At 54.3% G+C, this 23,617-nt stretch overlaps 3 protein-coding genes across 5 annotated transcripts in view; all 3 read left to right on the top strand.

The window, feature by feature from the left end:
- The window catches only part of ACTMAP (actin maturation protease), a 345,587-nt gene that overhangs the window by 49,363 nt on the left and 272,607 nt on the right, over positions 1-23,617 (top strand). The window lies entirely within an intron of this gene.
- On the top strand, positions 940-7,944 carry B9D2 (B9 domain containing 2). 2 transcript variants are annotated; one of them, XM_061173409.1, is made up of 4 exons: positions 940-1,094; positions 1,582-1,673; positions 4,607-4,732; positions 7,349-7,944. In XM_061173409.1, the coding sequence occupies exons 2-4, from the start codon at positions 1,586-1,588 to the stop codon at positions 7,660-7,662; spliced, it is 528 nt and encodes a 175-aa protein (XP_061029392.1). In that variant the 5' UTR covers positions 940-1,094; positions 1,582-1,585; the 3' UTR covers positions 7,663-7,944. The 2 variants fall into 2 exon arrangements, with proteins under 2 accessions (XP_061029392.1, XP_061029391.1); XM_061173408.1 differs by having other exon boundaries at positions 940-1,153.
- On the top strand, positions 9,457-22,823 carry TGFB1 (transforming growth factor beta 1). Of its 2 annotated transcripts, none has more exons than XM_061172928.1 (7): positions 9,457-9,820; positions 12,847-13,007; positions 14,650-14,767; positions 16,580-16,657; positions 16,839-16,986; positions 21,877-22,030; positions 22,536-22,823. In XM_061172928.1, exons 1-7 carry the CDS (start codon positions 9,466-9,468, stop codon positions 22,692-22,694), a joined length of 1,173 nt encoding a protein of 390 aa, XP_061028911.1. In that variant the 5' UTR covers positions 9,457-9,465; the 3' UTR covers positions 22,695-22,823. The 2 variants fall into 2 exon arrangements, with proteins under 2 accessions (XP_061028911.1, XP_061028910.1); XM_061172927.1 differs by having other exon boundaries at positions 16,836-16,986.

Below are 23,617 nucleotides of genomic sequence, written 5' to 3'. Positions count from 1 at the left end.
GCGGCCGGCACGGAGAAATTACTCGATAAATGGTAGCTTTCAAATATACCTATTAGTGAAATATTATTGAATTGTATACCTATTGAATTATTTTATCTATATAAATACTATCCTATTGAAACGTTGCCCTCTCCCTATAACTTTCAGCTGGTGACTCCAACTTTTGCAGTCCCCGTTTTGCAAAAAGTAGAGGAATAAGTTCCTTTTGGACTGCCAGTCTGGGCTGGAGGAATAAGGGACGAACTACGGTGGGGAAGGCACCGCTCAGGAAATCAGAATGTGTGAGTGCCTCTGACTCAGTCATTCCCCTTGTGTCCATTACATGGATGCGATAACTGAGACCTAGAGCTGTGCAAGGTCACAAGTTACTGACAGTCCAGCCTTCAAAAACAGGATTTTTTGGAGATAAAGAGGCCTCAGTTCCTCATTTCTCATACCCCTTCCCCCAACCCACCCCCTGCTTGCTCAGAATCAGCACTAACAGTGAAGGAAGTTGAATTTATCAGTTCTTGAGGAGCTTGGAGGAATTCTAAAAAGGAACCCCCTCCCCAGCTTCTCTGAATGAGGGGTTTTTTTTTCCAGTTATGAGGCAGGGGGATGCACACAACGACGTGAGGGAGATTTCCCCCCTGGCTCTGGCTCAAGTCTCTGACTTGTGGCCCCGGTTGAAAGAGAGTTTTAGGGGGCACGGGACATCGATGGATTTGCTTATTCTGTTATGAGAGTATCTGGGACAAACAAATGGTGCCCAAACTTCCTCAGCCACGCTCAAGATGGCCACATAAGGCCACGCCGCAAATGGCTGAACCGTGGTTCGCGGTTGGAGAGACGCCTTTCCCAAAATGGAGAGAGGGGAGAGAAAGTGTCCATCACAGGTTATCCCCGCCCCCATAGATTGCTAGGGCCAATTAGCGACCCGCAGGGCGGGGACAAGGCCAGGGGAGGAGGCTGCCGTTGCCCCAGCAACAACCAGGGAGCCGGGAGGCGGGCACGACTTCGGAGGGATCGTCTTCTCAGCAATCTTGCTGCCGGGAAGGTCCTGTGAGAGGCGCGAGCTAGGCCTGGGAAGTCAGCGCCTGCGGAGAGAGGGACAGGTCAGGTCCATGAACTCCAATCCCCGCTTTCGCCTCTCCTAACCGTTAGACGCTCTGAGGTAGGAATAACGCATGCGCGGGCTCAGAGGTGGCGCTAAGGTGCCCTGCACTTAAAACGCATGCGCCTCATGGCGGTGGGGGGCGGAAATCTGACCCGAGGAGGCGGTGCTTTTGTGTTGTGGGCGGAGCCATGTGCCCCTGGGGCGGGACTTTACGCTGCAATGAGCAGGATGAAAAGGTTATTTTAGAGGCAGGCAGAGTTAGATGCCAGCTTATTGGAGCGTCCGTTTCTCGCCTCATTTTTCTGCGGCTCTCCTGGAGAGGCAGTTAGTATCATGGTCAAGACCGCAGCCTCAGTGGCTTGACGAAACTAGCTTGGAATCCCAAGTACTGCTCCTTACTTGGTGGGCCTCAGTTTTCCCATCTATTAGGTGGAGATAATTGTACACTTTTCTCATAAGGCTATGATTATATTTTCCCCCCTCAGGGCCATGGCTGAGGTGCACGTGATTGGGCAGATCATGGGGGCCACCGGTTTCTCGGAAAGTAGCCTCTTCTGCAAGTGGGGCATCCACACAGGTATTCCCGGGCATGGTTCATTTCCGCACCAAGACCCCGCAGCCTAGACGCCTCCACCTACTTTCCTTCATCCCCTGACCTCAGTCCCTGATCCTCAGCTTCCATGGGCCCTCAGGACTCCTAACCCTGACCATGCTTTGTTCATGGGAGTCTAGGCTCCCTTCTTATTATCCCTTCCCATCCCATCTCTGGGGACTCAGACTCCCACTCTCTCAACACACATTCCCTAAGGATATGAGACTATAGGCTGGACCCACCCAGCTACCCACAACACACACTACCAGTCCTCAAAACACTTGACAGCAGTAACGACACTGCTTGGACTTCATTCACTGTCTTAGGGGTGCTCTGGGTGCCTCCCCCATCTTAACTCTTTGCTTAACCATCTCCATTTATTGAGCTCTTAATGTAAAATGGAAGTTTCCATCTTGAAATGAAGAGGAGAGGCCACCGTCCTGTATTCATATTTCTCTGTGAGAATGTAGGAACCCTGTTCTGACAGTCATCCAAGTCCATCCACACAGGCCCAGGAGGGACCTTGGAGGTCTCAATTTTCATGCCTCTCCGTCAGAGGCAGTATAGTGTGGTGGGTGGTGTGATGGCTAGGGCCACAGGCCACCAGGTCTGGGCTCAAATACGAACTCCCTTGCCTATTGATTGGGAGCCTTTGGACTTGACCTCTCTGAGCCTCAGTTTCTTTGTCTGAAAATGAAGCTAATAGCAGCTGAGGCAGCAGAGTGCTGAGGTTAAGAACACAGACTGCCTGGGTTTCAAAACCAGCTCTTGCTTATTAATTATGTGACCCTGGCCACTTGTCTTTGCCTCGATTTCCCTTTCTATAAAATGGGAATAATAACACTATTTACCTCATGGGGTTGTTGTGAGGACTAAATGAATATCAGTAGCACTTAGAAGAGGGCCTAGACTTGTAAGTCCTCAGTAAGTGTTTGCCTGGCTTGTGTAAAAATTGGATGGGCTCTTGTTCGTAAAGCCCTAGGTATGTTGCCTAGCACAGATAAATGCCCAAGAAATGAGCGTGGCCATTGCCATCATCATCTTTTCAGGCCTGGGGTTCTTTGCGATTTCACTGGTGGGTAGGTTGGTGCTTGAGATTCCCTGGGAAATTGGGATCCTCCAGCTGAGCAAATAAGAAGCAAGGCCTGGAATCAGACTTGGTTTCCAGTACCCTTCCACTCACTTGCTCTGTGACCCTGGCAAGTGCTATTCCCTCTCGCAGCCTCAGTTTTCTTATCTGTGAAGTGTGACTATTTGTCCTTCATAGGGGTGTTAGGAAGTCTTGTATGTCAGGATCCTGACTCAAGGCTTGGTGCTTTCCTCACCTGGCCCGCAAGGGAGCAGTAACCAACATGATTTTTATTATTTCAGGGGGGCTCTTGGTCAGGGAGAAGGGGGCTAGGGGGCAGTTAATCCAATAGACAGCCAAGGCGCAGTCAGATAAAGGGCTTGGTCTCTGCCGTCAGTCAGAGCTCCATTTGAGGGATTTCCCTGGCGGTCCAGTGGTTAAGACTCCAAGCTTCCCCTGCAGGGGACACAGGTTCAATCCCTGGTCGGGGAACTAAGATCGCACGTGTGGCGTGGCACGGCCAAAAAAAAAAAAAATAACGGAAACCTAAAAATGAAAGCAGAGCTCCATTTGAATCAGCTCCACCATGGGACCTTGGTCTGCTGCGGTCCTGCTGTAGCCCCAGCATGGAGAACAGTGCTTGGCACAGAGTAGGTGTTCAGTAAAGGTTTGTGGAATGAAAGGTAAAGGTTTCTTTACCTGTAAAATGGGGATTGTATTAGCCCCCACCTCCTAGGATCATTTATTTGTCCAACAAACATTTATTGAACACCTTCTGTGTACCAAGATCTGGGTTTGAGGTTCTAGGGATCCAGTAGTTTACAACATCCCTGCTCTCTTGGGGCTCACAGCAGGGGAGACAGAAAAGAAATAAGCAGGTAAAGACGTGAGTGCAATGATTACAGATAGTGTACTAGGGACTAGGAAGAAATGAGATGAGAGATGATGTGAGAGGGACTGGTTAGTTCTGGGATAGGAGGGTGAGGGAGAACCCCTCTGTGAAAGTGGCACTTGAGCTGATCCCTGAAGGATGAAAAAAAGCCAGGCATAGGGACATCCAGGAGCAGAGTTTTCTAGGCAGAGGGAACAGCCAGTGCAAAGGCCCTGAGGAGGGGAAAAAAGTAGGAGCAGTGAGGCTAGAGGGTGGTGAGGAATGGGGAAAGTGATGGGAGATGAGTTCAGGAAGGGGTTGGGGGGGGGGCACAGGCCAGGCCATGTAAGGCCTTGTAGACTCTCCTCCTGTGGAGGAGAGTCTGTAAACTGGGGGTGGGGTGGGGATTAAGAGTCCCAGAGGGTGGATTAAATGAATTCATTACTAAAGCGCTTAGCGCAGCGTCTGGCATTTAGTAAGCAGTCGGTGCATTTTTGCTATTATTATCACCCTCAGTAGGATTGCTATTACGACACACTGTTCACGATTTGCTTTGTGCTTCAGCTTGTGAAGGACCGCCTTGGCTCCATCTTAGTCCTTGGACTAGGCCTCTAAACGTGGGGTGAGAACAGTAGTAAAATGATCCCCAGCACTCACTATGCCCCACTGTTCTCAGTGCCTTGTGTGTATTAACTCATTTAATCTTCTCACGAGCCTGGGAGGAATGCATTATTATTACACCCACCTTACAGATGGGAAGACGGAGGCAGAGAAAGGTAACTGGCCCAAGGTTGCACGGGCAGGAAGAAATAGTGCCAGGATTTGATCCCAGACATTTGGCTCCAGAGTCCATGCTTTGCAACCCTCCGCCCCCCAATGCCAGGGAAAAATGGGGTCCTACAGCCACAGTGGGATCCCCTTCCTGATGGCTGCCTCCCACCCCGCCCTGCCTCATCCGTGTCCTGGCTCTCCCTGCAGGGGCAGCATGGAAGCTCCTGTCAGGCGTACGGGAGGGCCAAACACAGGTGGACACCCCCCAGATAGGGGACATGGCCTACTGGTCCCATCCCATCGACCTGCACTTTGCCACCAAAGGCCTACAAGGTGAGTTCCCGGCCTGGGCCCCAGGCTAGACTAAGGGGAGGTGGGTTAGCGGCACTCAGTGCTGTGGGGACTGGAAACATCAAGTGCTGTTCCTGCCCTTTGGGTCCCTTTCCTGACCAGGCTTGGCCCTGGAGAGGGTGAGCTGAGGCCTCCCCAGGCCGGCTCTAGAGTGCGTTAGGAGTAGGGCAGAGGCCAGGGGTGGAAGGGGCAAGGTCAAGGGGAGGGCCAGGGGGAGAGGGAGGTGGCTTTCACAGAGACAAAGCAAGAGAGTCTTCAATCAGCAGGAAGCTGGGAGGGGTTATGAGAGAGAGAGGTGAGGGCTGGTGGCTATTCTGCAGGCAGGGCTCCTCAGCTGCTCAGAGGGGAAATGAATATGTGGGGGAGGAGGGGTATCAGAAAACCTCTTCTGGCAGAAAATTTGGGTCATTAAAGAGGGGTGGATTCCAGGAAATAGCCTAGGTAAATATGCCATATATTTCTACCATATAAATAATAGTTACTGAGCGCCTGCCCTGTGTCAGGTGATGCCAGGGAGATATCAGTGATTGAGAGAGCTCCCCAGCCCTGTCCCCACACAGTTCATCATCCCTTGGGAGAGACAGAGCTGCCCTCAGACAGTGGTAACCCAGAGTGGGCAGGACTGGGATGGGGGATCTTGAAGGGCTATGGGAGGCCAGCGGAGGTACCTGACCCTGCTGGGGGGTTCAGGGAGGGCTTCCTGGAGGAGGGGGATGTTTGAGCTTTGCTGTGAAAGGACAGTAGGAGCTATTAAAACAGAAAGATGAAAGAGGGTTCTGGGCAGAAAGCCATGTGTGGAAGCCTCAAGGGGGAAAGTGAGCCAGGGGTATTTGGAGGACCGAGGGAGAGCAGGAGGGCTGCAGGGGGTGAGGTGGCAGGGGACAGGGGACAGGCCATTGCAAGGCCTTGAATGCCAGGCCGCAGAGTGGAGGCCATATCCTGAAGGCACTGGGGAGCCAAAGCAGGCGATTGACAAGTCAGGTTTTGCTTTTAAGAGATCCCTCTGGCTGCCTTGTGGGTGATGGATTGGAAGGTGAGGCAGGCAACAGTCCTTTCAGCTCTTAAGGACCCCGAGTCTCTGAATGTGGGCATCATCCTTGCCTCCTCTTTTCTCATACCCACCCCCCAATTCTGTCCATCAGGAAATCCCATTAGCTCCACCTTTGAAGTGCATCCTAAATCCCACCACTCCCCCTACCCTCTTCCCAGCACCCTGATCTGTCCACCCTCACCTCTCACTGGGCTATTACAGTAGCCTCTTTACTGGTGTTCCCACCTCAGCCCCATAAGTCTGTCCCCCTGTGAACACCTAAGTTAGGTAACATTCCTCCTCTGCTCAGAACCCTCTGTGGTCCCCACCTCACTCAGGGTAAAAGGCAAAACCTTACCGTGGATCACAAGGCCCTGCTCGATCTGGTTGTGTCACCTCCTCCCCCTCTCCCCCATCGCACTGCTGCAGCCACATCGGCCCCACCAGGCAGCTCCCACCTCAGGGCTTTTGCACTAGCTATTCCCTCTGCTGGGAGCGCTCTTCCCTAGATATCCGCATAGCCCCCACTCCCTCTCCTCCTTTAAGCATTCACTCAGATGTCACCTTCTCAGGAAAGTTTTGCTTGATCACCCCCTTTCTAAAACTGCATGCCAGGACTTCCCTGGTGGCCCAGTGGTTAAGGCTCCACGCTCCCACTGCAGGGGGCCCGGGTTTGATCCCTGGTCAGGGAACTAGATCCCACATGCATGCCGCAACTAAGAGTTCGCATGCCACAACTAAGGAGCCTGCCTGCTGCAACTAAGACCCAGTGCAACCAAATAAATAAATATTTAAAAAAAAAACAAACAAAAAAAAACTGCATGCCTACCCCCACCGTACCCAGCTTGTTTTTCTCCGGAGCAGTTATTACCATCTGACATACCCTATAATTTGCGTATTTACTGTGTTCGTTGTTTAAGATGTCAGCTGCACAAGGGCAGGAATTTTTGTCTCCTCTGTTCACTGCTGTGTCCCCAGCTTCTAGAACAGGGCCTAGCATGGAGGGACTCAGAAAGGAGGGTGAAATGGGGCTGGGTCTCCAAGGGCTTTGCCTACAGGCTGAGGAGCTGAATTATATTCTGAGTGAGGACACTGGGAAACCTATGGAAGGGAGAGAAAGATGCTTCCAGCTGCCAGGTGAAAGTTGGATTGGAGGGAGCAGGAAAGAAGGCCCTGAGGCCAGAAAAGAGGACAGGGTGTGGCCACGGGGAGGGAAGGAGGGAGGCATCGAGGACAAGGCCCAACATACTCACCTGGGGACTGGGCTCCCCTGAGACGGGGACACAGAGGAAGAGGCCACGGAGAGGTAAGTCAACAGAGGCCAGACCTAAAGGGCCTTGAATGTTGAGGTCGGACTTTATACTGAGTGCATTGGGGAATCATAGAAGGGTTTTGAGCAGGGGAGGAATACGGATTCAGAAGGATCCCTTTGGCTGCTCTGTGGGGGTAGGAGTCCAGAGAGGAGGCTGGGGCAGAAACCTGGCGGGGAAGGACTGGGCCTGGGATCTCCAGGAGCTCCTGCTGGACTATACCCATCCCACTTTGCCTCCCTCCCTCCTATGCTGCAGGTTGGCCCCGACTCCATCTCCAGGTATGGTCCCAGGACAGCTTCGGCCGCTGCCAGCTTGCAGGCTATGGCTTTTGCCATGTGCCCAGCAGTCCAGGCACCCACCAGCTGGACTGCCCCACATGGCGGCCCCTAGGCAGCTGGCGGGAGCAGCTGGCAAGGGCCTTCGTGGGTGGCGGGCCTCAGCTGCTGCATGGAGATGCCATCTACAGTGGGGCTGACCGCTATCGCCTGCACACTGCCGCCGGTGGCACCGTGCACCTTGAGCTGGGCCTGCTGCTGCGCCACTTCGATCGCTATGGCGTCGAATGCTGAAGGACCCTGTATGGACCGCTGGCCCCCAGCCGTATCTCTGGACACCCGGTGAGGGGCAGGATGGCACAGGCGTCAGAAGCGTGGGCTCTGGAGACTGTCAGACCTGACCCCAGCCAAGGCTGGTGTGGCTTCTATCCTGACTAGCATCTCAAGCCCAGTGACTGCCCCTCCCAGGTCCAGTTTCCCCATCTGTAAAATGGGGGCAGTAAATGTGTGGGTTCACAGGGGTTGGGTGCAGAGAAGCTGTTGGCACATGGAAGGGCTCAGTAAAGGAGAGCAGTTCTTTCAGATGTGAGTGCTTTTCTGACCTTCATCTGTTGGATGTCCAGTGCCCCATCCTCCTACTGTCACCCTCCTTCCTCAGGCCCCCTTCCCCTGTCCTCTGCCTCAACCTCTGACCCCCTCCCCACCCTGGGTGATGCTCTTATGGCCCCCACTCCTTGGGGGTCCCCCTCCTCTGTGCCCCTCTCCCCACTGGCTCCCTGTCTTCTGGCTGACCCTCTCCCCCACTGCCCCAGCTTCCCACTCTCCACTCGGGGTGGTCGTCCTCGGATTCCCTGTACCCTGCGTCCCCATCCTCTGATTGAGCCCTCCCCGCCAGGTCTTTATTCCCTCGGTGACCCTCGCACAGTCCTCAAAGCCACACGCAGCACAGCCGCCCGCTTTGGTAGCGCTCAGCCGCCAGGAGGCAGCACCCTGTTGGTGGGGCGGAGCCGGGTGCCCGCCCCCTCCCCCCAGGGCGTAAGGGACCCCCCTTGGAGCCCGCCCACGCGAGATGAGGACTGTGGACCGGCCCCCCCATGCCCTCCCCCTGAGGGCCGCCCCCGCCCCGCGCGCTTCCTGGGTGGGGCCGGGGCGGCTTCAAAAACCCCCGCCGCCCCAGCCGGTCGCCGCTGCCGCCGCCCTTCGCGCCCCAGGCCGTCCCACTCCCTTCCTCCCGCCGCGGATCCGCCAGACAGCGAGGCCCCCGGCCGGGGGCAGGGGGGACGCCCCCTCCGGGGCACCCCCCGGCTCGGAGCCGCCCGCGGGGCCGGCCTCAGCCGGGAACGGAGAAAGGAGCCGCCGAGGAGCAGCCCGAGGCCCCAGAGTCTGAGACGAGCGGCCGCCGCCCCCGCCGCCGCCGCCGCCGCCGCCACTGCGGGGAGGAGGGGGAGGAGGAGCGGGAGGAGGGACGAGCTGGTTGGGAGAAGAGGAAAAAAGTTTTGAGACTTTTCCGCTGCCGCTGGGAGCCAAAGGCGCGGGGACCTTCGCGCAGCGCTGCTCCGCGAGGCAGGACTGGGGGACCCCAGACCGCACCTCCACCCTGCACCGCCTCGGACGCTTGCTCCCTTCCTTCCCCCCACACGGCGTTCCCCGGGCGCCCCCATTCCGGATCAGCCCTCAGGAGCCTCAAATCCGACTCCCGCGAGGACTCGACCCCAGACATCGGTCGCACCCCCCCGCACGGCCCCCAACTCCCAGCCTCTCTCTTGAGCCCCCGCGCATCCAAGGACCCTTCTCCTCCGGGATCCAGGAGACGGGATCAATCTCAGACCTGCCTCAGCTTTCCTATTCAAGACCACCCACCTTTGGTACCAGATCTCGCTCATCTCGGTTTTTGCCGTGGGATACCGAGAACACACCCATCAGAGATTCCCCTCCAGCTCCGCTCCGCTCTCCCTGAGGGCCTCAACTCCCCCCCTCCCCAGACGCTCCTACCTTTCCTCGGGAGACCCCCCCCCAGACCCTATAGGGGCGGGGCCTCCCTCTTCCCACCCCAGCCCGGCTCGCGCTCTCGGCTGTGCCGGGGGCGCCGCCTCCCCCATGCCGCCCTCGGGGCTGCGGCTGCTGCCGCTGCTGCTGCCGCTGCTGTGGCTACTAGTGCTGCCGCCTAGCCGGCCGGCCGCCGGACTGTCCACCTGCAAGACCATCGACATGGAGCTGGTGAAGCGAAAGCGCATCGAGGCCATCCGCGGCCAGATTCTGTCCAAGCTTCGGCTCGCCAGCCCCCCGAGCCAGGGGGAGGTGCCGCCCGGTCCGCTGCCCGAGGCCGTACTGGCCCTTTACAACAGTACCCGTGACCGGGTGGCCGGGGAAAGTGCCGAACCTGAGCCTGAGCCAGAGGCGGACTACTACGCCAAGGAGGTCACCCGCGTGCTAATGGTGGAAAACAGCAACGGTGAGCTCGGAGGGGCAGGGGAACCCTGGAGGGGAGCCCCCAGGGGGCGCCGGAGTGCAGGGGTCACGGGGAGGAAATTACTGGTAGAGGAAACTGGCTGGAGGAAGAGGACCCCCGGGGGCGCCGGGAACTTGGGAGGGGGAGTCCCAAAGAGGATAGGGCTGAGCTCCCTACCCCCCAGGTATCTGGTCTTGAAGAGGAGATAGTGAGCGGAGTGGACCGCTTTTGGAGGGCTATAGGAACATGCGAGATCGTGGGCGGGGGGAGTCCCTTAGAGGGAGAGAAGCGAAGCAGTTACGGGGGGGGTGTTGTAGAAAAAGACTTCCCCTTGCAGGGTGCACTAGAGTGCGGGGGTCGTGGGTGGGGCCCGCAGAGAGGGAGCTCGCTTTGGGAGAAGCGAGGACCCCGGCATTGGGGAGAGGAGAGGTAGTGGGGAAAGCTGACCCAGAGCTCAGGGGTCATGAGGCAGGAAGATTCAAGAAGGACAGAAAAACTAGGTGAAGCGAACGCCAGAGGTTCCAGAACGTGGAGAGTGGACGCATTTGCACACGGCGCGAAGAACACGCGGGATTGGGGATGGGCTTAGAGAGAGAGGCGGGGAGGGGGTGATCAATGCGCGGTCAAAAGGGGGCGTGAGGTCGTAGGGTGGGGGAAGCTGGCGGGAGAGAAGCGGAGACCCCAGGGGGATGCCGAGGATGCGCCGCGAGGTGCTCTATTTCGCAGACGCACGTGAGAGGAGGAAGCCCAGCGGAGGAAGCGAGCCCCCAGGAAACCTAGAATACTGGGTCGTGGGAAGGGGTATACAGAGCGGAGAGACAAGCGTGGGAAAGGTGGACCTGGGAGGGGGCAGAGGAGAGATGGACGGTGCCATGCTGGGAGCAGCGAGCCTCCGCCACGCCGCGGGATGGAAGGGAGAGGGCTGAGTGAGGAGGAGTCGAGCCGTAGAGGGAGAGGTGGGTGGGTGCGACTCTACAAGGCCCGGGTGAGAAAACCAAGCTGGTAGGGGTGAGGAAGCCCCACGTGTGTGCCACGCGCGGGGGGAGGAGCCTGCGCTTCCGGAAGGGGACAGGAGAACCCCCGCAGAGCTGAATGCTGAGAGCCTGGACCCCAAACTCCTAGTTCCTCTCTAGGAGGCTGGGGAAACCCCAGCGTCCGGCCGCCTAGCCCTCCCTCCCTTCCTTTCCTTCCCGTGCCTCGGGGGGCGGGGATCGCGCGCGGAGCCTGGGGCGAGACGAGGCAGGTCTGGTCCCCGCCCTCGCGGTGGCGGCGGCGCCTCCCGCCCCCTTCACCCCCAGCTCAGGGCGGCACTACCGCTGGGCCCGCCCCCTCGGCGCCCGCGGAGACCCAGGCGTCCCGCGTGGCCCGGAGGCTTGGGGGCGACCCCCCTGCTTTCACTTTCCCTCTTGGGCATTAGACTTGTGGGTCTCTGGCCCATTTGTGCACCCAGTTGCCGCTTCAGCCGAATGACACCCCTACCCTCCCACATCTCCGTCTCACCTTTTCCGTCGTAGCTTCACCTTGGTTGTAGAGATTTTTCCAACACTGATACCTTCAATCTCTCTTCATTCCTCTTCTGCCTCCATCTCGCTCCCAAACCCTATGTCTCTCTTCCCGTATGTCTCTGTCTCCCATCTCTGCCTTTCCATCTCTCCCGCATCACCGTTACTCTCTCTGTCCCAGTCTGGGTCTCCCAGTTTCTGTCTCTCCATCTCTTCCCTCTCTCTCTCTTTTTCTCCTCCATACCCTACTCTCCATCTCTCTCTCTGACCGTCCTGCCCCTTCTACCTCTCTTCTTCCCTATCTGTCTCCCAGGCCTGGGCTCTACCCTTCCTTTGGGGTCTGCTGAGTAACCCCTGGGCCAAGATAGGGCTTTTTTTGTGCAGGGAAGGGGCTGGCCCGGCTAGAGAGGGGAGGAGTAGGGGAAGGAGGCCCACTGAAGGGGCTTCCTCTGTCCTTTCTCATCAGATGTCTCCGCCATTTCCATGCCCCCACTGCAGAGGCCTAAAGCAGCTGTCCCAGTTGATCCAGGAGTTCATGGATTGCCCCCCTCTTTCCCAACCCCAAACTTTTCCTAGACTAGAAAACTCTTCCTAATTTTCTCTGTTCCCCTTCCCCCGCCCCCGAAGCCATTCTTACCTAGAATGAACTTTGCCTTCTCTAACCAGCTGGGGAAGGAAACAATAATTATAATAATAACAACAACAACAAGCGTAATGTCACATTAGCAGGGAGGCAGCATAACCTAGGGGTTAAGAGCACAGTCTCTGGAATCAGACTGGCTGAGTTTGAATCCCTACTATGCAGCTTCCTGGCTGCGTGATCTTGGGGCAAATTGTTTCATCTCTTTGCCTCAGTTTTCCCATCTATAAAATGGGTATACTAATAGTATCTTCCTCATGGGGTTGTTGAACACACACATTAGAGTAAGCATTGTATGCAGACTCTGTGTGACCTACTTTATCTGCATCATCTCACTTATTTCACACTATCATCCTGTAATCAGTCCTTGTCTTACAGGTGAGAATCTGGTACACAGAGAGGAATTCACTTGCCCAAAGTTCCAGCGCTTCAGTTAGGAAAGCCTGGGCTGGGAGGCAGAGAACTTGATGTCAGGTTGATCTTTCCCAAAGAATAGGAAACTGAGGCTCCGAGAGGGCTTGTGACTTGCCCAAGAAAGAAGGCAGTAGAGGCACAGTCCGATCCAAATGCCCTTGATCCCTGTGCTGTGACATAACTTGCATTTGAGGCTCCAAGTGCTGGGGAGGCCTAAGCAAGCAGAGCAGTCCCCACCCCTGTGCCAGCTTTGTACTGAGGGGGCACTTCCCAGTTGATGGGAGGGAAGGGTGGATAGGATCCCGTGTAAAGAGGTGGAAACAAACCCAGAGAGGAGAAGCCAGTCACCTAAGGTCACACAGCTAAAATGTGTTAGGGTTAGACTCCAACCCAGGGCTCTTTGACTTGGGGTGCGCCAGCTCCTCTGCCCCTGTCAAACCCTGACATCCCCGCTCTCGGCTCCTTCTGCCTAGAAATCTATGGGAAAATCAAGCGTAGCCCACACAGCATGTATATGCTCTTCAACACATCGGAGCTCCGGGAAGCGGTGCCCGAACCTGTGTTGCTCTCTCGGGCAGAGCTGCGCCTGCTGAGGCTCAAGCTAAAAGTGGAGCAGCACGTGGAGCTGTACCAGGTGGGGGCGAGGGCCCCAGAGGTGGCCTGGGCTGGGGCGGTGCTGGGGCGGCTGGAAGGCTGGTGGCTGCAGGGTCCATGGTGACCGATCCTGAAGGCACAGACTGTGGAATCAGGGCTCTGAAACTTTCAGACTCCTAGAGCCCTAGAAGGTTATAAACATTTAGAAGGCCGGAATCTTAGGAGTTGGACTCTAAGAACTCAGGACTTTTGAAAGTTTGAATCTCTGTAAAGGTTGCAGACTTTCAAAGTGCTCTGTCCCCGCACAGTGGCCACTAGCCACATATGGCCATTTAAGTTGATTAAAATTAAATAAAAGAAAAAATTCAGTTCCTCAGTCTCACTGGCCATAGTTCAAGTGGCCTGTAGTCACATGGGGTTAGCAGCTGCTATTTTGGACACCACAGATAAAGAACTTTTCCATCATCACAGAAAGTTCTCTTGGTTAGCTCTTTTCTAGAAGAGTCTCCAGGAAGATTGGAGCCTCAAGAAGTTCTGGATTCTCTTGAAGGTTATGTGACCTAGAATCCCTGTCATGTGGAACGTTAGATTCAGTAGTAGATGTTAGACTCTTACAACAAGGGAACTTTGTCTGATGTTAACTTCTTGGAGTCTAGAGAATTAGCTTTTATCCTGCCAGCTCCCAGGGGATCGTTCCACATGGATGTCAGGCGTCTGCAACGTCTAGGTTTGTGGCATGTCAGACTCGTAGGTTTGTAGAACATGAGTCCTCTGGAATGTCTCAGGCTCATTGAATGTGTAATTCTTGGGGTGCCACTGAGCACTGGCGTTATGGAATGACTTCTAACATAACTTCTAGAAAGTGATAACTTGGGGCTTCTCTGGTGGCACAGTAGTTAAGAATCTGACTGGCAACGCAGGGGACACGGGTTCGAGCCCTGGTCCGGGAAGATCCCACATGCCGCGGAGCAACTAAGCCCATGCGCCACAACTACTGAGCCTGCGCTCTGGAGCCCGCGAGCCACAACTACTGAGCCTGTGTGCCACAGCTACTGAAGCCCGCGCGCCTAGAGCCCGTGCTCCGCAACAGGAGAGGCCACCGCAATGAGAAGCCCGCGCACCGCAACGAAGAGTAGCCCCCGCTCGCCGCAACTAGAGACAGCCAGCGCACAGCAATGAAGACCCAATGCAGCCAAAAATAAATAAATAAATAAAAAATAAATAAATACATTTTTTTAAAAAAAGAAGGAACGTGATAGACTCTCAGAATTTGGGGGGCCAAATTTGCAGAACTGTCTATAGTCAGTGACCCCTACGATGTCAGTAGGAGACTCGTGGCATCGTGGGCTGTCCAAGCTGAAAGGGGCCGCCTGGCATTTCATCAGTGAGGAAACCAAGGACAAAAGGGGAGAGGAATTTTCCACGGCCATGCCGGGGTCAGGCATAGAGGCTGAGCTGCCCAGGTGCCTTGACCCCCCAACCTGGGGTTCTCTCCTCACTCTGGGCTGCTGTGGGGTGGGTGGCTCCTGTGGGCCCCTCGGTTTGGGTGTCTGGGAGGGGACTGTCTGCAGGACTGTGTGGAGGCCCTTTTCGGGGAGCGGAGGGAGTCGGGGTGCAGTGTACCTGAGGGCTGTGTGGCAACATCTACCCACTGTCTCTCCCCCCAATTCATTATCCCCCAGAAATACAGCAATGATTCCTGGCGCTACCTCAGCAACCGGCTGCTGGCCCCCAGCGACTCACCGGAGTGGCTGTCCTTTGATGTCACTGGAGTTGTGCGGCAGTGGCTGACCCACGGAGGTGAGGACTGCTTGTCTGCCCCACCCCTATTTTTTTTGTGTTTTTTGGCCGCACTGCGTGGCATGTGGGATCTTAGCTCCCCGACCAGGGATTGAACCTGCAGTGGAAGCGTGGACTGTTAACCATTGGACCACCAGGGAAGTCCCCCCCACCCCTATTTTGTAATGGGATTGACCCCATTGTTTGTCCTGGGGCTCCCCTGCCTAGCACCGCCCACCCCATGTTGGTGCCAAAGAGCCCAGACCTGGGCCTCCTTCCAGGCACTCAAACCTGAGTGATTAATGGTAAATCCATTTCCTGAGCACCTGCCCTGTGCTGGGTGATGCTGGGGACACAACAGTAATCAAAACAGCACCATACTTGCCCTCATGAAGCTTATCATCCCTTGCTCGGGTTAAGGGATTTGGGGGAAAGACCTGAAAACCAGGTAGTAATGTCCCAGAGTGGGCAGGGTTGGGAGAGGGAGCCCAGAGGAGGTGCCTGACCCAGCCTGGGAAATCAGGGAGGGCTTCCTGAAGGAGGGGACATTAGCACGGTTGTCTGAGGGATGAGTGGAGCCAGCCTGGGAAAGACGGAGGGGCAAGAGTGTTCAAGGCAGAGGGATAGGCTGTGCAGAGCCCTCGAGTCCAGGGAGAGCCTGACACACCTGATCTGTCTGGAAGAGGACTGTCTGTCCTGTGCCATCTGAGTCCACAGTACCCACATCTCCCTTCCTAGTCTCCCTCTCATTCATTCCTTCACTCAGTAAATGCCAGTAGGTTCCTGCTATGTGCCTGGCCCTGTGTGGGTGGTGTGGGGGACACAGTGGTAACCATGACAACTTCTAGGCCTGCCCTCATGGGGCCCACAGTCACTTCTAGACACCTAGGAAATCTTGCCAAAGCCCTAGCAGGGGGCCCTCCTGACTCCCATTGTGATGGCCACAATGACCAGGGCCGGGATGGGGGAGGCCATAAGTGCTGTGGGAGCCGAGAGGGGGCATCCAAACCCATCTGGAGGGGTCCAGGAGGGCTTCCTGGATGAGGATGATTGTGTTGAGACTCATGAGATAAGTGATGGTTTGGCCAGAGGAAAAGATGGGGGTTAGGGAGCAGGTGAGCGCTGGGACAAGTGTCCTGGGCTGATTGCTGAGTCCAGAGCCCCCAGCACAGGGTCCAACACATAGTGGGAGCTTAGAAAGGCATTCACTCATTCGTTCAAGAAACCTTTCTTCCACACCGGCCCTGGGACAAGAGCCCAGGCACTTGCATCCCAGCCCTGCCTTTTCCCACTTTGGGCAAGTCACTCCCTCTCCGTGGGCCTTGGCTTCTTCATCTGTAAATTGGGGAGCTTTGGTGAGGATTAAAGGAAATAATACACAAAAAGTGTTTAGAACAGGGTCTGGCACCCAGTGCGAACTCAGGAGATGTTTGTTTTTACGACTGTGGGCCAGGCCCAGCGGGGAACAAGAAAACAAGGATCCCTGCCCCCATGTATCCTGCTTTGCCACTGAGAACAAAGAGGGAAATAAATAGCCAGATACAAATGTCAGGGTAAGTGCTATGGAGAAAATAAAGTGCTGTCATAGTGGGGGCGGGGCTGTGTCCTGGAGGGCTTCCCAGAGGAGGTGGCCTTTGAGCTGAGACCTGGAGGAGGAGGAGGCTGCAAGGCAAAGGACTGGAGCACGAGGGTGCAGTGAGAGGGTAGGCAGGGGAACGGGCAGGAAGGAGGTCCCCCCACCCCCACCCCGGGGGTCTGCTACTTCCTTTCTCTTCCCCCAGGGGCTGGGTGAGCCGCCCCCTCACACCGGCTTCCCTCTCCCCACTCCCACAGAGGAAATAGAGGGCTTTCGCCTCAGTGCCCACTGTTCCTGTGACAGCAAAGATAACACACTCCAAGTGGACATTAACGGTGAGGCCCACCTCCCCGGCCCAGCCCCATGCCCACCAGTGATGTGTGTGTGTGTGTGTGTGTGTGTGTGCGTGTGTGTGTGTGTGTGTTTCTTCCCCTTGACCATCTCCCATTCATCCATCTGAGAGTGTGTGTATGTCTCCCCCACCCTCCCCACCGCCTGACTCCCAAACCAAAGCAGGGTTCAGTTCCGGCCGCCGGGGTGACCTTGCCACTATTCATGGCATGAACCGGCCCTTCCTGCTCCTCATGGCCACCCCGCTGGAGAGGGCCCAGCACCTGCACAGCTCCCGGCACCGCCGAGCCCTGGACACCAACTACTGCTTCAGGTGAACCTTGCAGCCTTCCCCTGACGCCTTCTGGGCTGGGGGCCTCCTTGCCGTCTGCTGAGCGGGCACCGCAGATTGGGCACCTGGCTGGTGCTATGCTTGGGCTGGCATCTCCTTCAGCCTGGAGCGTTCAGGGGATGAGGTCCGAGGCCTAGGATGCTGGGATGTGCGAACTGGGAGTCCTCGAATGCTGAGATCAGGTGGCTCTCTTGGTGGTGGGTTGGAATCAGAGACTATTAGAATGTTGAACACTGAGAATGTGGGAATTCAATATTGGAGGGTCGCCACGTTAGAGTCCTGTACTGCTGGCAAGGTTGGGGTTCGAGCATGTGGGGATTCTAGGATGTTAGAATTCGGTAGTCATTATTGAAATCTGAGAATGTTGGACTCAAGGGATGTTGGGATCCTAGAACTTGGGAATTCAGAACTGGAAGATTGCCCATGTTGGATTCCTATACCATTGACAGACTGGAGTCTCCCGTATCGGCAGATTGGAGCCCTTGAATATTGGGCCCAGAATAGTGGAATCCTGTGTTAAAATATTAGCATCCACAAATGTTGGAGTTGGAGAAAGCCAGAGTATTGGTAACCTAGAATGTTGGGACTCGGGGCTGGAATCTTGTGAGAATCTTGGAAGGCTGTGATCTTAGAAAGTGGCAGCTTGGACCTCTTGAGTGATGGGCTCAGAATTGTGGAATGTTGGAATGCAGTTTTGAAATACTGGAATTCAAGAATGCCAAGATCCTGGAGAGCTGGAATGTGGGGATCCTAGAAAGCTGGAAAGCTGTTGGTGTGTTAGAATCTTGAGAGGCTGCTGTATTGCAGTCTAAGAAAATTGAAAAGTTGTAGTCCTAGAATGTTGAAGTTCAGAGTTAGAATGTTGCGAGTTTAGAGTGATAATGTGACCTTGGCCCTCCCCTGCTTAATATTTTGATGGTGCCTTTGGGCTTTGTTACATGCAGTTCTCCTGCTGGGAAGTCAGCTCTGCTCCCAAACTCCTTCACCACCAGATCCTACCCTCTGCCCAACAACCCTGTGAATGAATGAATGGATTGAGGTCTTGAGTGCCAACAGCTTATACTATTACAGAGAGAGAGTGCCAGCCACATGAGGGACACAATGTCACTTAGGAAGTCTTGCCAGAAAATCAAACCTGAAGCTGATCAGTACGGTAGATCCAATTTTCCAGAAATAGAAGAACAGAGAAACATGTTAAACAACACCATGGTCGTGCAGTCAGCAACATCTAGATTGTGGGAAACCTGACCCAGTTTCTTCAACAAATACAATACAAAGGGGGGAAACAGAGAGATGGTTCTGCAGACTTTAAAAAAGAATATTAAAAGATGTATCAAGCAATTGCCATGTATAGACCTTATTTGGGTCTTTTTTTTTTTTTTTTTTTTTTTTTCTTTTTTGGCCCGAGCCACGCAGCATGTGGGATCTGAGTTGTTCCCCGACTGGGGATCAAACTGTTGCCCCCTGCAGTGGAAATGCGGAGTCTTAGCCACTGGACTGCCAGGGAAGTCCCCCAAGTGGGTTTCTTTTACTCGTCAGACCCTGTTGGGTCCTGGTAGACTGGAGGGCAGAGTTGCAAGGGCTGGACTGCGTGTATCACAGGACCTGGAATGCAGCAGGCCCCAGGCATGCACCTCAGGGTCACCTGGAGGGCTTGTTAAATGGGGCCTGCTGTCTCCCACCCCCCCCACCCCCAGTTTCTGATTCAGTGCGTCTGGGGTGGGGCCTGAGAATTTGCATTTCCCACAATTTCCCAGGTAGTGCTGCTGCCTCTCCAGGGACCCTATAGGGAGAACAGTTGAGTTGGATAATAGAATCACACACTTCAAATCTTAGGACCTCAGCACCCTGGCACAGTTGGATCAGAAATGAAAGATTATTCTGGACAGTCGTTCTTCCCCTTTTGTGAGTCCGGGAACCCCTTGAGAAGTCGAAAGCCAGGAACCTTTTTTCCCCAGAATATGCCTATACATACACACGTAGGTGCATATGGTCTGGGGGGCTCAGGCCCCTCCCTCAGCCCGTCCATGGATTTCCTGATGCCTCCTGGGCCCTTAACAACATCTTATTTGATCCAGCATCCCTTGCATCTTTGTACAGATGAGGGAACTGAGGCCCAGCCAGACTGGGGAGGCGCCAGGCTGAACTCACAGGAATCTAAGTTTCCTAACTTCCTTCTCAACGTCCTGTGGCTCTTGGAGACGCCTTGTCTTGCCCTGGGAGATCCTGTCACATTGCCTCTTCCCCCTCTGCTTAAGCTGGCATGGTTGCACTGGGCAGATGAGGCCACAGACTCCAGGGCAGCACAGAGTTAGCTGTGAACCTGGCCCCAAACTCCACCACATGTAGGCTACAAGTGAACAGACAACATCCCCCTTTCTCTGAGGCTCAACTTCTTCATCCTTCAAATGGGAATAATAATAAGACCTGCCTTGTAGGGAATTCTCTATTGATTTTTTTTTTTGGCCGCACCGCACACATGCGGGATCTTAGTTCCCTGACCAGGGATCGAACCCGCACCCCCTGCAGTGGAATCATGGAGTCTTAACCAGTGGACCGCCAGGGAATTCCCGCTATTGATTTTTTTTTTTCCTCTGTTGATTTTTGAGTAGGAAAATACATGCACATGGATCAAACCCAGAAAGGATACTCAGAGACCCTCCAGCTCCGGCCCCCAGCCCCTCTATGAGGACGCTTTTATTGTATTTGTGTCTCCTCCCAGAGAGTCTCTGTATGAGACACTTACACATAGCCATGTATATATTTTTTATTTTGTCCAAATGGTAGAGTCTTTTTTGGGGGGGGGGGAGTACTGCATTTTCTTTCTTTAAATTTTATTTTCTGATTCTAAAAGTAACACATACCCACTATCGAGAATTTGGAAAATACAGAAAGATATCACCCATCACATTACCACATATAAAATGTCACTGTCAACATTTTAATATATTGCCTTCCAGTCCTTCTATTCAAAACAGAATTTGGATCATGACTGTACCTGTAACTTTGCATAGTGTTTCTTTCACATGTTATGAACACGGAATTGAAAGTGTTCTCAGCTGCCCATGAGTCAAGCTTTTTAGTCAAGTTCCCAGCCCATCTCAACCATGGCCCCAGGGGCCAGTACAGAAAATGCCCCATTTCCTTCCAGACATGCAGGAGCCGGGGCCGCAGACTGGGGAGGACTGACTTTTGCATACGAGCCTGGGACACAGATCATGAGTCCAGGGCAGTAGAGTCTTACACACCACCACTCTCCAATGTGCTTTTATTTTTTATTTTATTTTGTTTTTTAAAAAGTATTTATTTTTTTGCCCGTGTTGGATCTTAGTTGTGGCACACAGGCTCTTTGTTGCGGTGAGCGGGCTCTTCGTTGTGGTGCGCGGTCTGGCTTCTCTCTAGTTGTGGCGCACAGGCTCTAGAGCGTGCGGGCTCAATAGTTGCGGCGTGCAGGCTTAGTTGCCCTGCAGGATGTGTGTGGGATCTTATTTCCCCGACCAGGGATCGGACCCACGTCCCCTGCATTGGGAGGAGGATTCTTAACCACTGGACCACCACGGAAGTCCCTCCAATGTGCTTTTAAAAGACCTAACATATTGATCAATTATTTTATACAGCCAATACTTGCTAAGCACCTGCTATGTGCCAGGCACTGTTGCAGGGACACATTTAGGGGCAAAATAGACAAAAAGTCCTGTCCTCAGAGGAAGACAGAAAATGAACAGATAAATAAATCAATATCTAATAAAAGAGTACGTGGCAAGAAGGAAAACAAATCTGAGGAAGGGGAAAGAAAGAAGTCATTGTGATGATTTATTTTTCCTCTTCTGATTTAAATTTTTTTTATTAGGGGAAACTTTAAATGTATTCATAAGCAACCAAGATGGTACAAGGAACCCCCATAAACTCTCATCCAGTATCAACAAGTATTAAGATTTGCCCCATTTCAGCTGCAGTCATTTTCACGTTTTCTCATATAACTGAAATGCTGTTATTACACTGTATGGAATTAACAAACATTTGGATTGGTATTTTGGGTAGGATGGTCCAGGAAGGACTCTGAGGAGACGACATTCATTTGTTTGACTGATATTTATTGAGCACCTACTGCATGCCAGGCAGTGTTCTAGGAGTTAAGGCTCCCTGAGTGAGGGATGTTTGAGCATACACACAAATGGAGTGAAGAAACAGAGCCAGAGTGGGTATCTGTGGGAATAGCAAGCCAGGCAGAGGGAACAGCAAGTGCAAATGTCCTGGGCTGGGACTCAGGAACAGCGAGGATGGTAATGTGGCTGAAGGAGAGTGAGAGTGGGAGTGGGGAGGGAGTTGCGATCAGCCAGATCTGGTAGCGCCTTGTGGTCCATGGCGAGGGCTTGGGCATTTGCCTTGTTCAGAGCAGAGGAGCGACGGACAGTCTCTAGTACGTGGCCCCAGAAGGCAGGGATTTCTGTCTGTTTTGTTTGTACTGTGTCCCCAGTAGTAGTTCAATAAACATTTGTTGCACATGTAGAACATATCAGTACACATGGAGCTGCATTGTGTTTTTTATGTTCCAGTGTGTGGATGTGCTGTGATTTATGTAGCCATCCCCTCTGGATGTTCATTTGGCTTCTTACAGGCTTGAGCATTGCCTGAGATAGTGTTTATGAGGATGCCCTTAGCGCAGTGCTGGACTAGAGGAAGTGCTTTATCAGTGTTAGTGATGATCATTACTATTACTGTTATTGCTGTTATCATCACAGGGGTTGCAAGGGAGACCAAGATGGAGACCGTGCTGGCGGGCAACCAGGGTGAAACACATGCACACCCGGGGAGGGAGGGGCAGCCCCTCCGCTCTCCTGACTCGGGTTCCTCCCTCCCTCCGGCCTGCAGCTCCACGGAAAAGAACTGCTGCGTTCGGCAGCTCTACATTGACTTCCGCAAGGACCTGGGCTGGAAGTGGATTCACGAACCCAAGGGCTACCATGCCAATTTCTGCCTGGGGCCCTGCCCCTACATCTGGAGCCTGGACACGCAGTACAGCAAGGTGCGTCTGGAGCCCTGGCTGGGGGTGGGATGAGGGTAGCAGGAACCGAGGGAGGAGAGGGAGAAAGAGAGGTAAAATCAGATGAATTGGCGAGATAGTAGTCAGAAAGAGAGGAGACAGGGAGTTTGGCGGGGAGGTGGCAAAGGGATGGGAGAGAAACTAGAGGCAGGGTCTGAGCAGTTAGAGACACGAGGCAGAGGGAGACAGATATGGGGGGACCCATGGAGACGCATAACTTGGGCTAGGGAAGAGGTGGGGAGATGGAAGGAGAAAGAGAGAAGCGGAGGGACACAATGAAAGAGAAAAAGGCAGGAGGATAGAGAATTAGGAAGATGGAAGGAGAGAGAAAGACAATGAGACACAAGTCAAGAGTGGAAACTGGGGAGAGGCAGAGAAACAGAAAGAAACGGAATGAGATAAGACAGAGGGAGATAGGGAGAGGCTGGCGGGGTGGGGGTACCCTCCCCATGACCCCCGACCCTGACCCCGCCCACCCGCCCCGCAGGTCCTGGCCCTGTACAACCAGCACAACCCGGGCGCGTCGGCGGCGCCGTGCTGCGTGCCGCAGGCGCTGGAGCCTCTGCCCATCGTGTACTACGTGGGCCGCAAGCCCAAGGTGGAGCAGCTGTCCAACATGATCGTGCGCTCCTGCAAGTGCAGCTGAGGCCCCGCCCCACCCGACAGGTCCCGCCCACCCCGGCAGGCCCGGCCCCGCCCCCGCCCGCCTCATCAGGGTTGTATTTAAGGACACCTCACCCAAGCCCACCTGGGGTCCATTAAAGGTGGAGAGATGACTGGGTCTCTGTGTCGTTGGGCGCCTGACTGGGGTTTCCCTTCCGACGTTCCCCGACCCCCCCCCCCCCATCTCCTTACATTTACACTTACATCTGCCTCCTCCTGTCTCTGCCCATCATTCATTTGCCCCTCCTCACACAAACACTTCCTTAGCGCTTGTTATGTTCCTTACTCCTGGTGAACACGGGTTAGATTTATTTATTGAGCACCTTGGACCCTTATGTTAATAACTCATTTAACCACCATAACAAAGCTCTGAGATAAAGAGACTCTGATAACACCCACTTTAAATGTAAGGAAATGGAAGCCCAGAGAGGTTAAGGGAATAGTTCCTGCCTACCAGGAACCTACTTTCTGGGGAGGAGACAGACATAGTAAAGTTGTGCGAAAACAGGAAAGCAGGATGGGTAAGAGATGGCCTTGGGGAGGAGGGAGGGCTTCTTGGAGGAGGTGGCATTTGGGACTTGAAGGAAGCCAAGAGGGTGTTCTTGGTAGGAAGACAAAAGCAAAGGCCTGGAAGTAAAGATGAACTTGGGGTGAGCTACACAGGCAGTAAAGAGGCCAGTGCGGTTGGAAGGGAGGGGCGAGGGGAAGGGTGTTAAGATCTGAGTCAGAAAGTAACACTCACAGGCCAGAGAGTAATAACAACAATTCTCCACTCCAGGTATGGAGCTACTAGCTCATGGCATTCTCCCCACAGCCCAAGAGAGCAGGGGTTGGCAAACTATTGCCTGCAGGCAAATTCTGACTCGCTGCCTGTTTCTGTAAATAAAGTTTTATTGGAGCACAGCC

This window comes from Eubalaena glacialis, chromosome 18, assembly GCF_028564815.1.
Source record: "Eubalaena glacialis isolate mEubGla1 chromosome 18, mEubGla1.1.hap2.+ XY, whole genome shotgun sequence".
NCBI classification, from domain to species: Eukaryota; Metazoa; Chordata; class Mammalia; order Artiodactyla; family Balaenidae; genus Eubalaena; species Eubalaena glacialis.
This window is presented reverse-complemented; position numbering and strand designations above follow the sequence as displayed.

Bases quoted from the DNA above. Each gene is read 5' to 3' on its own strand.
- TGFB1 (XM_061172927.1), top strand. From the start codon at position 9,466: ATGCCGCCCTCGGGGCTGCGGCTGCTGCCGCTGCTGCTGCCGCTGCTG. The intron at 13,008-14,649 runs GTGGGGGCGAGG...ATTATCCCCCAG, and splicing joins AGCACGTGGAGCTGTACCAG to AAATACAGCAATGATTCCTG. The intron at 14,768-16,579 runs GTGAGGACTGCT...CCACTCCCACAG, and splicing joins GCAGTGGCTGACCCACGGAG to AGGAAATAGAGGGCTTTCGC.
- B9D2 (XM_061173409.1), top strand. From the start codon at position 1,586: ATGGCTGAGGTGCACGTGATTGGGCAGATCATGGGGGCCACCGGTTTC. The intron at 1,674-4,606 runs GTATTCCCGGGC...CTCTCCCTGCAG, and splicing joins CAAGTGGGGCATCCACACAG to GGGCAGCATGGAAGCTCCTG. The intron at 4,733-7,348 runs GTGAGTTCCCGG...CCTATGCTGCAG, and splicing joins TGCCACCAAAGGCCTACAAG to GTTGGCCCCGACTCCATCTC.